The 13,659-nt window shown below is 31.3% G+C and overlaps 3 protein-coding genes across 3 annotated transcripts; 1 reads left to right on the forward strand and 2 right to left on the reverse strand.

Moving 5' to 3' along the window:
• Nucleotides 1–723: 723 nt before the first annotated feature.
• Nucleotides 724–3,800, forward strand: LOC106453274 (pentatricopeptide repeat-containing protein At3g60960, mitochondrial). The gene has a single exon (XM_013895540.3). It carries the CDS (start codon nucleotides 771–773, stop codon nucleotides 2,076–2,078), a length of 1,308 nt encoding a protein of 435 aa, XP_013750994.1. The 5' UTR covers nucleotides 724–770; the 3' UTR covers nucleotides 2,079–3,800.
• A 5,705-nt stretch (nucleotides 3,801–9,505) lies between these two features.
• Nucleotides 9,506–10,465, reverse strand: LOC106453272. The gene is made up of 2 exons (XM_022720421.2): nucleotides 10,319–10,465; nucleotides 9,506–10,078 (listed from the first exon to the last, which is right to left on the reverse strand). Exon 2 carries the CDS (start codon nucleotides 10,076–10,078, stop codon nucleotides 9,596–9,598), a length of 483 nt encoding a protein of 160 aa, XP_022576142.2. The 5' UTR covers nucleotides 10,319–10,465; the 3' UTR covers nucleotides 9,506–9,595.
• Nucleotides 10,466–10,657: 192 nt separating this feature from the next.
• On the reverse strand, nucleotides 10,658–12,003 carry LOC106450460 (multiple organellar RNA editing factor 1, mitochondrial-like). Its single transcript, XM_013892118.3, has 4 exons — nucleotides 11,391–12,003; nucleotides 11,198–11,295; nucleotides 11,048–11,113; nucleotides 10,658–10,950 (listed from the first exon to the last, which is right to left on the reverse strand). The coding sequence occupies exons 1-4, from the start codon at nucleotides 11,855–11,857 to the stop codon at nucleotides 10,844–10,846; spliced, it is 738 nt and encodes a 245-aa protein (XP_013747572.2). The 5' UTR covers nucleotides 11,858–12,003; the 3' UTR covers nucleotides 10,658–10,843.
• Between the last annotated feature and the right edge of the window lie 1,656 nt (nucleotides 12,004–13,659).

Here is a 13,659-nt window from a genome sequence, read left to right on the forward strand (position 1 = left end):
TGAGATTAACAACACAACTTCCAAACTAATCTCAAGTGTTAGACAATATATTTTTATATTATTTTACGGTAAGTATATCGTTTGAACAATATGTGGTGATTTTGTCACTAAGACCATCATTATCCGAAGCTCTTAAGGATCCATTTCCCAGTTAATCGTCTTTTTGTTGCATCTCTCTATTATTATATCTGTGAAACCCTATGACTATGTTGTAATTTCTACGAGGTAAGATATTTTATATTCATGACAATCATACTAGTATATTGCTCATAATTGTGGTTGTAGTTTTTTCTTGATAATTTAAGAAAGTTTTTTTAATATCAAGATTATTAATTATCTTCCTTACTCTCTCTCTCTCTCTAGTATAATATCTTCTTAGTTTTTCCCTCTTTAGTATAATAAATTTCCGATTATATTGTAAAATATATCAATGATTAAAAATGAATTTTTATGATATTATATCATTCCTTCTTTTTTGGTTGGTAAAGGAAGGAAAATATATTATTGAACTATCGATCCTTGAGTTTGCATCTATTCCAAGGTAATATAATATTTCCCCATAACATCAAATTATTGAAATAGGAAATGGTTATAAATCAAATCTTTCTATAAGGACATATCTTTGAGCTAAATATAATATAATTATCGATATACATAATACATAAACCCTAGGACTCTAATCATATATATCGTTGTATAAGTAGCGTAGTACAAACACACACAGTTCATCAGAACGAATACAAATCTTTGAAAACGATACCTCTGGAGCGATGTCCCTAACCCGCCGCATTAACCTTGTGGTTGGCCTCTCAAAGTCTCTACAATTCTCAAATCGTCGTCACATGTCCACCGGCGTGGCCTCAGCTACCGTGGCACGCTACCCGCTTGGAAAAGACCTCTCCTGGCTTCCCAGGAACCCGACGTCCGAGGATGTAAACCGGGCGGCGGATCTCGTAAAGGGGCGTCCGGTTTCTCTGCTATACAGAGTCTTGACGATGATTGAGCTTTCAGATGTCGACGGAGCCGTTGAGTTGGCTCGTCTCTGTGTCTTGAAAGACGATAGTCGTCGCCACGACACCATCCTCATATGCAACGCCGTCATCGGGGCCATGTGCCAAGCGAAACGTTTCGAACAAGGCATCGGTCTGTTCCATTACTTCTTCAACGAGAATAACATCGTCCCTAACATCGCCTCGTTCAACTACGTGATCAAAGCCTTTTGTGAGCTAGGCCGTGTCGACGACGCCCTTCAACTCTACCGTCACGCTGCTCGGTTCGGTCCCGACAAAGAGACATTCAGTCTTTTGACTCAAGCCTTGGTCCACGCCTATGGCTACGAGGAAGCTGGAATATTCGTGGGATTAAGTAGATGCTTAACTACGGCGGATGATTGGACGCCCATGCTCATTGAGATTCGTGGGCGCTTGGATCAGATGAATGCTGAAGATGCTGATGATTACTTTCACACGAATAGGCTGAAGTTCGATGATGATGATGATGATGGAGTTTTCAAATCGATTGCTACGATATTTGTGGAATATTGGCTCAAACATGGCAATGAAGAGAAAGCAATGGAGTGCTATAGCACTATCCGTACTTGGGAAAGCTTGCCTGCCACCACCGGGAACACCCTTTTAAGGATTTTGCTAGAAAATTGCAAGAGAACTGAGGCTGGGGCCTTGATCGAAGTAAATGCTAAGGACTTGTACCACAACATGTTGAAAAAACACAAACGTTTTGATTCAGAGACCATTAACATAATGGTGGACTACTGGTTCGATATTGGCGAGGTTAACAAGGCCATGGAGACATTCAACGAGTCACAACAGGGAAGAAAGAGGATGGTTCGGTGTTATTGTAACGTGGTCGCTAGGCTTTGCGAGCGTGGGATGATGTCGGAGGCTGAAGGTTTGTTTGAGGACATGTGTTCAGACAAAGACTTGTCTCCTCCTGATGTGTCTACATTCAGATCCATGGTCAATGGATATGTTCGCGCTGGAAGAGTTGATGATGCCATCAAAACCTCGAACAAATTAGCAATTTTGAAACTGCGCAAGGTTTCTATTTATGAGGACTGATGTTAATTTACTTCCCTTATTAAGAGTTACTACTTGTCGCTGTATCGTTTTGCTTTTTACCTTGCTGTAGTTTGCGTTGACTATTGCTCTCATCATGCTCATTGCACCTTCGTGGTTGTCAAAAACCCAAGCTCAAGCCCTAGAGTTAAACATTTACTTAAAATAATAATAATAAAAAATAATAACATTTACTGATCAGACGTTAAGAGGAATGACCGTAGATTTGTAACTTATAAAGTTATAAAACATGTTTTTTTTTTCTTTATAAAACATGTTTTTACATCAGTATTGCCACAACATTTACTCACCAAAGTGTTAGTAGTTTAGTAGTAGTGATAAGAATTTAGTTTTATTGCCTTGGGTTCCAATCGTTTTGGGGACGAATGATTATTTTTTAAATCTGAATTTTAAAGTTTAATTTCAGATCTACGAGAAAATATAGATTTAGAGCTAAGAATTTTCCTGGTAATAAAAAACATTTACGGTCATTTTATAATAGAAAGAAAATAACAAACTTGTCATAGTAGATCTATCTTTCCTTTTTTTTTCTTTTTTTTTCTGATTTTCCTTTACAATAGAGAGAAAATATAGATGTTCTATTTTTTTATCAGTTAATTTAATAAAACTTCATATGCTCCTTAAATCAATGAACAAATCACAATAAAACCGTTATTTTAGAGAAACGAAGACAAAAAATATGTTAAACCTCTCTAAACCTCTCTGACCATAGTTGTATATTAGTTCATGATATAAATATGCATTAAAAAAATATAGTCAGATTTTTTGAATTTTTCTCAAAATCTATGTGTTAACCCCTACAAAATATTCAGTTTTTCGATAAACGGTTAATATACTTAAGCTGATAATCTTTAGTTTTTTTTAAAAAAAATTTCTAACCACATTTTACATTTGTATTAATGTATTCTAAACTCTATTACATGTTACATGGGCATCGTCTATTTTTTATCAGTTAATTTAGTAAAACTTCATATGCTCCCTAAATCAGTGGATAAATCACAATAAAATTCCTATTATAGAGAAACGGAGACAACAAAAGTTCCAAAACTCTCTGACCATAATCATATGTTAGTTCTTGATACAACTATGCATTAAAAAAATATTGTAATATTTTTTGAATTTTTTTCTCAAAATCTCTGTGTTAACCCTTACAAAATATTCAGTTTTTCGATAAATGGTTAATATACTGAAGCCTATAATATTTAGCGTTGTTTTAAAATTTCTAACCAAATACTTTATTTTTATTAATGTATTAATGTATTCTACATTCTCTTTCAAGGTACATGGGCATCATTATATTTTTTTTATCAGTTAATTTAATATGACTTCATATGCTCCCAAATCAATGGACAAACCACAATAAAATCTCTATTCTAGAGAAACGGAGACAACAAAGATTCCAAACCTCTATGACCATCATCATATGTTAGTTCATAATACAAATATGCATTAAAAATATAGTGAAATATTTTTCGAATTTTTCTCAAAATCTATGTGTTAACTCTTACAAAATATTCAGCTTTTCGATAAATAGTTAATATACTGAAGCCTATAATCTTTAGTGTTATTTTAAACTTTCTAACCACATTCTACATTTATATTAATGTATTCTAAACTCTCTTTCATGGTACATGGACATCACTATAGTTTTTAAAGGTTCCAAAACTCTCTGACCATAATCATATGTTAATTCTTGATACAACTATGCATTAAAACAATATTGTAATTTCTTAAAAAAATTTCTCAAAATCTACGTATTAACCACTTCAAAATATTCAATTTTTCGATAAATGGTTAATATACTGAAGTCTATAATCTTTAGTGGTTTTTTAAAATTTCTAACCACATTCTACATTTGAATTAATGTATTCTAAACTCTCTTATATCGTACATGGGCATCATTCTATTTTTTTATCGATTAATTTATAAGACTTCATATGCTCCCCAAATTATTGGACAAACCACAATAAAATCCCTATTCTATAGAAACAGAGATAACAAAGGTTCCAAACTTCTCCGGCCATCATCATATGTTAGTTCATGATACAACTATGCATTAAAACCATATTATAATATTTTATTAATTTTTTTCAAAATCTATGTGTTAACCCCTACAAAATATTCAGTTTTTCGGTAAATGGTTAATATACTGAAGCCTATAATCTTTAATGTTTTTTTTTAATTTCAAACCATATTTTATATTTGAATTAATTTATTCTAAACTCTCTTATATGGTACCTCGACATCGTTCAATTCTAAATGCTCTATATAATGAAATTTACACTCTTTAGTGTTGTTTAAAAATTTCTAACCACATTATATATTTATATTAATGTATGATAAACTATCTTTCATGGTACATAGACTTCACAATATTTTTAAAAAAATTTAATTTAAAAAATTTTATATACTACTAAAATCTGTAAACTAAACACTATAAAATATATATTCTCTAGAGAAACGGACACAACATACATTTCAAACCTTTTTGACCATCATCATATGTCTGTTAAGAATGGAACTATGCAATAAAAAAAGACTGTCAAATTTTTAGATTTTCTCGAAATCTGAAGGTTAACCCCTACAAAATTGAGTTTTTTTCGGTAATTGCAATATATATTGAAGTTTACATTCTTTAGTACTGTTTAAAAATTTCTAACCACATTCTAAATTTGTATTAATGTATTGTAAACTCTCTATCATGGTACATAGACAGCACTATAGTTTTTAAAAATTTATTTCATAAATTTTATATACTACTTAAATCAGTGGACTAAACACTATAAAATATATATATTCTCTAGAGAAACGGACACAACATACATTTCAAACCTCTTTGACCATCATCATATGTCTGTTAAGGATGCAACTATGAATAAAAAAAGATTGTCAAATTTTTTTGATTTTTCTCAAAATGTGAAGGTTAACCCCTACAGAATTGAGTTTTTTCGGTAATTGCAATACATATTGAAGTTTATACTCTTTAATGTTGTTTAAAAATTTCTAACCACATTCTACATTTGTATTAATGTATTGTAAACTCTCTTTCATGGTACATAGAAATCACTATAGTTTTTAAAAATTTAATTTAATAAATTTTATATACTACTTAAATCAGTGGACTAAACACTATAAAATTTATATTCTCTAGAGAAACGAACACAACATACATTTCAAACCTCTTTGACCATCATAATGTGTCTGTTAAAGATGCAACTATGCAATAAAAAAATATTGTCAAATTTTTTGATTTTTTCTCAAAATCTGAAGTTTAACCCCTACAAAATTAAGTTTTTTCGGTAATTGCAATATATATTGAACTTTACATTCGTTAGTGCTGTTAAAAATTTATAACCATATTCTACATTTGTATTAATGTATTTTAAACTCTCTTTCATGGTACATATACATCCCTATAGCTTTTAAAAATTTAATTTAATAAATTTTATATACTACTTAAATCAGTGAACTAAATACTATAAATTATATATTCTCTAAAGAAACGGACACAACATACATTTCAAACCTCTTTGACCATCATCATATATCTGTTAAGGATGCAACTATGCAATAAAAAAGATTGTCAAATTTTTTAATTTTTTCTCAAAATCTGAAGGTTAACCCCTACAAAATTGAATTTTTTTCGGTGATTGCAATATATATTGAACTTTACATTCTTTTGTGTTGTTTAAAAATTTCTAACCATATTCTAAATTTGTATTAATGTATTGTAAACTCTCTTTCATGGTACATTGACATCACTATAGTTCTTAAAATTTTAATTTAATAAATTTAATATACTACTTAAATCAGAGGAAAGAACACTATAAAATATATATTCTCTATAGAAATAGACAATAAATACATTTAAAACCTCATTGACCATCATCATATGTGTGTTAAGGATGCAACTATGCAATAAAAAAAGATTGTCAAATTTTTTGATTTTTTTTCAAAAATCTGAAGGTTAACCCCTACAAAATTGAGTTTTTTCGGTAATTGCAATATATATTGATGTTTACATTCTTTAGTGCTGTTTAAAAATTTCTAACCACATTCTACATTTGTATTAATGTATTGTAAACTCTCTTTCATGGTACATAGACATCACTATTGTTTTAAAAAATTTAATTTAATAAATTTTATATACTACTTAAATCAGTGGACTAAACACTATAAAATTTATTCTCTAGAGAAACGGACACAACATACATTTCAAACCTCTTTGACCATCATCATATGTCTGTTAAGGATGCAACTATGCAATAAAAAAAGATTGTCTAATTTTTTGATTTTCTTCTCAAAAAACTGAAAGTTAACCCCTACAAAATTGAGTTTTTTCGGTAATTGCAATATATATTGATGTTTACATTCTTTAGTGCTGTTTAAAAACTTCTAACCACATTCTACATTTGTATTAATGTATTGTAAACTCTCTTTCATGGTACATAGACATCACTATTGTTTTTAAAAATTTAATTTAATAAATTTTATATACTACTTAAATTAGTGGACTAAACACATTAAAATATATATTCTCAAGAGAAACGGACAATAAATACATTTCAAACCTCTTTAACCATCATCATATATCAGTTAAGGATGCTACTATGCAATAAAAAACGATTCTCAAATTTTTTGGATTTTTCTCAAAATCTGAAGGCTAACCCCTACAAAATTGAGTTTTTTTGGTAATTGCAATACATGTTAAAGTTTACTTCTTTAGAGCTGTTTAAATTTTTTTGTAACACATTGTACATTTGTATTAATGTATTGTAAACTCTCTTTCAAGGTACATCGACATAACTATAGTTTTCAAAATTTTAATTTAATAAATTTTATATACTACTTAAATTAGTGGACTAAACACTATAAAATATATTTTCTCTAGAGAAACGGACAATAAATACATTTCAAACCTCTTTTACCATCATCATATGTCTGTTAAGGATGAACTATGCAATAGAAAAAGATTCTCAAATTTTGTTGAATTTTTCTCAAAATCTGAAAGCTAACCCCTACAAAATTGAGTTTTTTCGGTAATTGCAATACATATTGAATTTTACATTCTTTAGAGCTGTTTAAAAATTTCTAAACACATTCTACATTTGTATTAATGTATTGTAAACTTTATTTCATGGTACATAGACATAACTATAGTTTTTAAAAATTTAATTTAATAAATTTTATGTACTACTTAAATCAGTGGACTAAACACTATAAAATATATATATATTCTCTAAAGAAACGGACACAACATACATTTCAAACCTCTTTGACCATCATAATATGCCTGTTAAGGATGCAACTATGCAATAAAAAAATCTGTCAAATTTTTTTGATTTTTTCTCAAAATCTGAAGGTTAACCCCTACAAAATTGAGTTTTTTTCGGTAATTGCAATATATATTGAACTTTACATTCTTTTGTGCTGTTTAAAAATTTCTAACCATATTCTAAATTTGTATTAATGTATTGTAAACTCTCTTTCATGGTACATTGACATCACTATAGTTCTTAAAATTTTAATTTAGTAAATTTTATATACTACTTAAATCAGAGGAAAGAACACTATAAAATATATATTCTCTATAGAAATAGACAATAAATACGTTTAAAACCTCTTTGACCATCATCATATGTGTGTTAAGGATGCAACTATGCAATAAAAAAAGATTGTCAAATTTTTTGATTTTTTTTCAAAAATCTGAAGGTTAACCCCTACAAAATTGAGTTTTTTCGGTAATTGCAATATATATTGATGTTTACATTCTTTAGTGCTGTTTAAAAATTTCTAACCACATTCTACATTTGTATTAATGTATTGTAAACTCTCTTTCATGGTACATAGACATCACTATTGTTTTAAAAAATTTAATTTAATAAATTTTATATACTACTTAAATCAGTGGACTAAACACAATAAAATATATATTCTCTAGAGAAACGGACAATAAATACATTTCAAACCTCTTTGACCATCATCATATGTCAGTTAAGGATGGTACTATGCAATAAAAAAAGATTCTCAAATTTTTTGAATTTTTCTCAAAATCTGAACGCTAACCCCTACAAAATTGAGTTTTTTCAGTAATTGCAATACATATTAAAGTTTACTTCTTTAGAGCTGTTTAAAAATTTCTAAACACATTGTACATTTGTATTAATCTATTGTAAACTCTCTTTCAAGGTACATATACATAACTATAGTTTTCAAAAATTTAATTTAATAAATTTTATATACTACTTAAATCAGTGGACTAAACACTATAAAATATATATTCTCTAGTGAAACGGACACAACATACATTTCAAACCTCTTTGACCATTATCGTATGACTGTTAAGGATGCAACTATGCAATTAAAAAAGATTGTCAAAATTTTTGATTTTTTCTCAAAACCTGAAGGTTAACCCCTACTGAGTTTTTTCGGTAATTGCAATATATATTGACGTTTACATTCTTAAATGCTGTTTAAAAATTTCAAAACACATTCTAAATTTGTATTAATGTATTTTAAAATCTCTTTCATGGTACATAGACATCACTACAGTTTTTAAAAAATTAATTTAAAATTTTTTATATACTACTTAAATTAGTGGACTAAACACTCTAAAATATATATTCTCTAGAGAAACGGACAATAAATAAATTTCAAACCTCTTTGACCATTATCATATGTCTCTTAAGGATGCAACTATATAATAAAAAAAGGATTGTCAAATTTTTTGATTTTTTTCTCAAAATCTGAAGGTTAACTCTTACAAAATTGAGTTTTTTCGGTAATTGCAATATATATTGAAGTTTACATTCTTAAATGCTGTTTAAAAATTTCTAAACACATTCTACATTTGTATTAATGTATTTTAAACTCTATTTTATGGTACATAGACATCACTAGAGTTAAAAAAAATAATTTAATAAATTTTATATACTACTTAAATCAGTGGACTAAACACTATAAAATATATTTTCTCTAGAGAAACGGACAATAAATACATTTCAAACCTCTTTGACCATCATCATATGTCTGTTAAGGATGAACAATGCAATAAAAAAAGATTCTCAAATTTTTCGAATTTGTCTCAAAATCTGAAGGTTAACCCCTACAAAATTGAGTTTTTTTTCGGTAATTGCAATACATATTGAAGTTTACATTCTTTAGAGCTGTTTAAAAGTTTCTAAACTTATTCTACATTTGTATTAATGTATTGTAAACTGTCTTTCATGGTACATAGACATAATTATAGTTTTTAAAAATTTAATTTAATAAATTTTATGTACTACTTAAATCAGTGGACTAAACAGTATAAAATATATATTCTCTAGTGAAACAGACTCAACATACATTTCAAACCTCTTTGACCATCATCATATGTCTGTTAAGGATGCGACTAGGCAATAAAAAAATATTGTCAATTTTTTTGATTTTTTCTCAAAACCTGAAGGTTAACCCCTACAAAATTGAGTTTTTTCGGTAATTGCAATATATATTGACGTTTACATTCTTAAATGCTGTTTAACATGTTTCTTGAGCTGTCTATAGCTTCCGGAAAACAAACAGCTGTCTTTCATGCATGTCCTTTTCTTCGAATTCATAAACTTTCGCGCATCTTTCACCACAGTCCAGCCTTTCACCTGGCCCCGACAAAGCGGGCACAGCAGCTCTGCAGGTTTACCGCTCTTCTCATCCTTGGCATAGGCTTTTTTGTACTGCTCTAGACAGTTTGAGAACCGGTTTCCAGTGGCACACATGTAAGGACGGCAACCTTTGTGGTAAGATGAGCAGAGGAGGACAACCGAGTGGTGAGGGATCTCAAGACAGACAGGGCATGTTACACCCTTCCAAGCTTTCCCTTTCAGTGCCTTCTTCTTATGTGGCTTTTCCTGGTTTTCTTTGCTTATAGCCTTTTTAATATTCTTGAGAGCGTGTGGTCTTTCCCCAGATCGATAGTGGAGACCATCTGCATTAACTCTCCCCATCTGCCGAACAACATAAAATATTAATACACTTCACAAAACTCTTCCAAAGCAAAGCAATCAGCAATTCTATACAAAGTTACAATAGTACTGTTTGTTTCAAAAGATACCATCTAAGAGTATATGATGATCAAATACCAAAACAAGGCAAGTATTGTTATGTTTCAAGAATGCAAAGGAGAGAGACTATCCTACAACCTCATAGTTCTATATGATTATTTTGATAAGGTGAAATATCCTTACCTTTTCCTACAAACCATCCTACCAAAAAACCCACCCCATCTGATAATGCCAGCAGAGCTTTATCGGCGGGAGAAAAAACCACAACTTTCGAGGTTCTCACCGACAGCATTGGGCTCAGAATGCAAAACAAGTATTTCATTTCAATATGGGTATGAAACTCAAAGCCCAAATTTAACGGGTAAACCATTGGTTGTAGTGTAGTTTCAGTAAGCATCGGATGAAATTGTATTGCTATTAAGATCTAATCATGTCAAAAAGAATTCAAAACTTTTCATAGTTTATATTTTAGAATCAAGGTTATCTTTTTTTTTTATTTTTTTTAACACTGATTAGATTAACTTTAAGAGAAACCATGGAGGTTCAGACAAAGTACCAGCCATAACGGCCAAGGGGATGCGATCCCAACAAAGAGCAGAGTAGTCAAAAGAAAGAAACACAAGGCTCCAATATTTGAAAAGATGTCAGTAGACACCTTGAGAGCACAACTAAAAACACGCGACATCGAGAGATTAGATGCGAGATTCCTTAGTAATCAGTTGGTGGTTGCAGACCAAGGAGAGGGCTTCTTTTGTTATAGTGGATGGGTACTGGTGGTGGCCTGTGTGTGATAACTCCATTATCGTATTTGTCCCCTGGAAAGAAAAGAAAAGAAAAGAACAAGAATCAGAATAGTTTTATGTAGAGAACTTGTGTGAATGAGATGAGGCAAAAAAAAAAACAAAATGTCACCTCCATACTCTTTCTTCACGTCATCAATGTAGCAATCAGGCAATGTAAAGACTACTCCGGGCAATCCTGTTCACAGGTGAGAGAACTAATTGTCAAACAAGTTTTATTTTCTTCAAAAAAAAAAATCAAGGAAAATAAAACAAAAGTTACCCTTGAACTTGTCTGATTCTTCTTCAGTCATAATCGCTTGGAAGCCTTTGTAGGTGGTTGTACTACAAGCATAGATCTTCTTCTTTGCGTCTTCCAAGCTGTATAAAAAAAAACAACAACAAAAAGCTTAAAAGTATTTTATCACTCTTGTCTTAGTTTCTAAACACTAAAGCATCATCAAAGTAAATCGAACCTGATACCAAGCCCAGCGGCACAAGTGTTCTCGTAGGTAGAGACCATTTCCTCGGGAGACAAAGGATTGTCCTTGGGGAAATCCATGGCGATGAGCCAGTGCTTGTAGTCACACCCTTCGAAGAGAACAGTATTTTCCGTGATTTCATCGCCGTCGTCGTAAAGCTTGTACTTGCTCGTCGAGAACAGCCTCGCCGGAGCTCGAGTTGCTTCCGTTAAACTCCCTCTCTTCAGCACCGTGGACACAGATGCAATGGAGGAGGGCGACGGAGAGAGTGCGTAACCTGAAGCGGAGGTGAGTGAGGCTCCTCCGAGGTTGGAGGTTGGAGCAACGGAGGACGACGACGGAGAGAGTGAGTAACATGAAGCGGTGGTGAGAAAGGCTCGTCCGAGGTTGGAGGAGGACGACAGAGAGAGTGAGAAACGTGAAGTGGTGGCACGTCGGAGAAGGTGAGAGTACATAGCCATAGTAGCTGCTGAGGTTTTTGCGTAAAAGCTTTGTTCTTATCTCTCTGTTTTATTTAACTCTGCTTTTCCGTCTGAATATGATCTGATATTCCTCTCTTGGTATTGTCGCCTTTTCTCTCTCTATATTCTTTTTTTTTTTTTTTAATTCTTTCTAAAGATTTTATATTCATTTATGAAATTTAGAATTTTATGTTATTGAGACATTTTGGACAACAGTTGTAGAATTTTTTTTTTTGTTAATTTGTGAATGATATATATGCACTCACTGTATTCGACATCGTACAAAAATGCATCAAACGCGTTTACTGTCATCTTATGGGTTGGATGATCTGTTCTTGAAACTGACGTTACACAGATTATATATCATTTGAATATTTGAGAGTCTGTGAATACTCATAAGCATTTATCGTTATGCGTTACAACAAATGTAATCAAATACTCTTTTAACTCAATTGTTGATCACTAGTGGACTTCATTTGTCACCAAATAGCTAGATGGATCTATGTTTCAAGTTTCAACCAACAACAAAAAAAAATCTAAAAATAATTTACTTCTTATACTGTTTCGAAAAATAAAAACAGACTATGATCGTAGACTTTCTAATGCTGAATGAAGCCTTGTTACGTCTTAACCAGATAGAGGATTCAGTTTTTGCATTCCAAGACTGGATCATTACCATTCTCAACCACAATCCCGACCTTGTATCGGTTTTGAACAATGTGAAGATGGTTGTGAGTGCACGTACTAGTGGTAATGAACTATTTAGTCAAGAATCTTAAAACTTAGGATTTAATAATGAAGTTGCTACGTTGGATAAGTTCAAAAACGCTGTGTCACTTACCTGTAAGTTTTCAACAGAGACTATTATAATTTGTCATGAAAGGTTGAGATTTTGCTCAAAAGTGGAATCATCAACACTTTACGCCTCCCAATATCCATTAGTACATTTCTTCATGGTAACAGTACCACCCTCCAAAAATGTATTTTTTAAATAATATCACAGTTTCTTCTAAACTGAGATGTCTTGCAGTAGAGGATAGCTTGGCGTTGGCAAAGGCAGAGAGAGTATCAAGAAAGTTCCAAACTATAAGAACAAACTATTACTTATTTTGGTTCTTTCCTTCACCTTGTCTCCACTTTTACTAATACTATTCTTTATTTTAGTGTTTCCTTCCACCAAACTTTCAAACGGAATGTCTGAGATTTCGCTTGCTCGCAAAAGAATCACTAGTGTTACTATAATCAACTATGATTAACTAAGTGTAGTTATAAAATATTTCTATTTCATGTATACATTATAAGATAATCTTTTGTATTCGCTTGTTTAATAATGTAAGTTGCACATTATTAATTCATCTAACCCAATCATATTGGTAGGGGCATATTCGTCTTTCCGAAAGTCAAACACAGCGAACCTTTTTCCTTCCTGAGCGTCCAACTGTCTATACAATCGAGAAATTTTACAGACGCAAGAATTAAAGTAATTACTCCATGTGCGCACAGGTTTACTTTAAACCACTGGTCCATTTGTGTTTGATTATGAATTAAAGTAATCACTCCATGTGCGCACGTATATATCACACCACGATCAGTTTAGTTAATTTAGTTAAATCATAAACTATTCATTTGGTCAGACGCGTCAGGAAAAAGAGTAGACGCGTTCCACAGATTAAACATCCATTTTGGAATCTAAAATTTAATCTTATTTAGTGAAGCTATATCAGGAGCCTCTAGTTACTAGCTTCCAAAAAATCATTAGTTCGTTTTCCGTTTATCATAACATCTTTCCAAAAATCAAGCAG

This window comes from Brassica napus, chromosome A5 (assembly GCF_020379485.1).
Source record: "Brassica napus cultivar Da-Ae chromosome A5, Da-Ae, whole genome shotgun sequence".
In the NCBI taxonomy this organism is placed as follows: Eukaryota; Viridiplantae; Streptophyta; class Magnoliopsida; order Brassicales; family Brassicaceae; genus Brassica; species Brassica napus.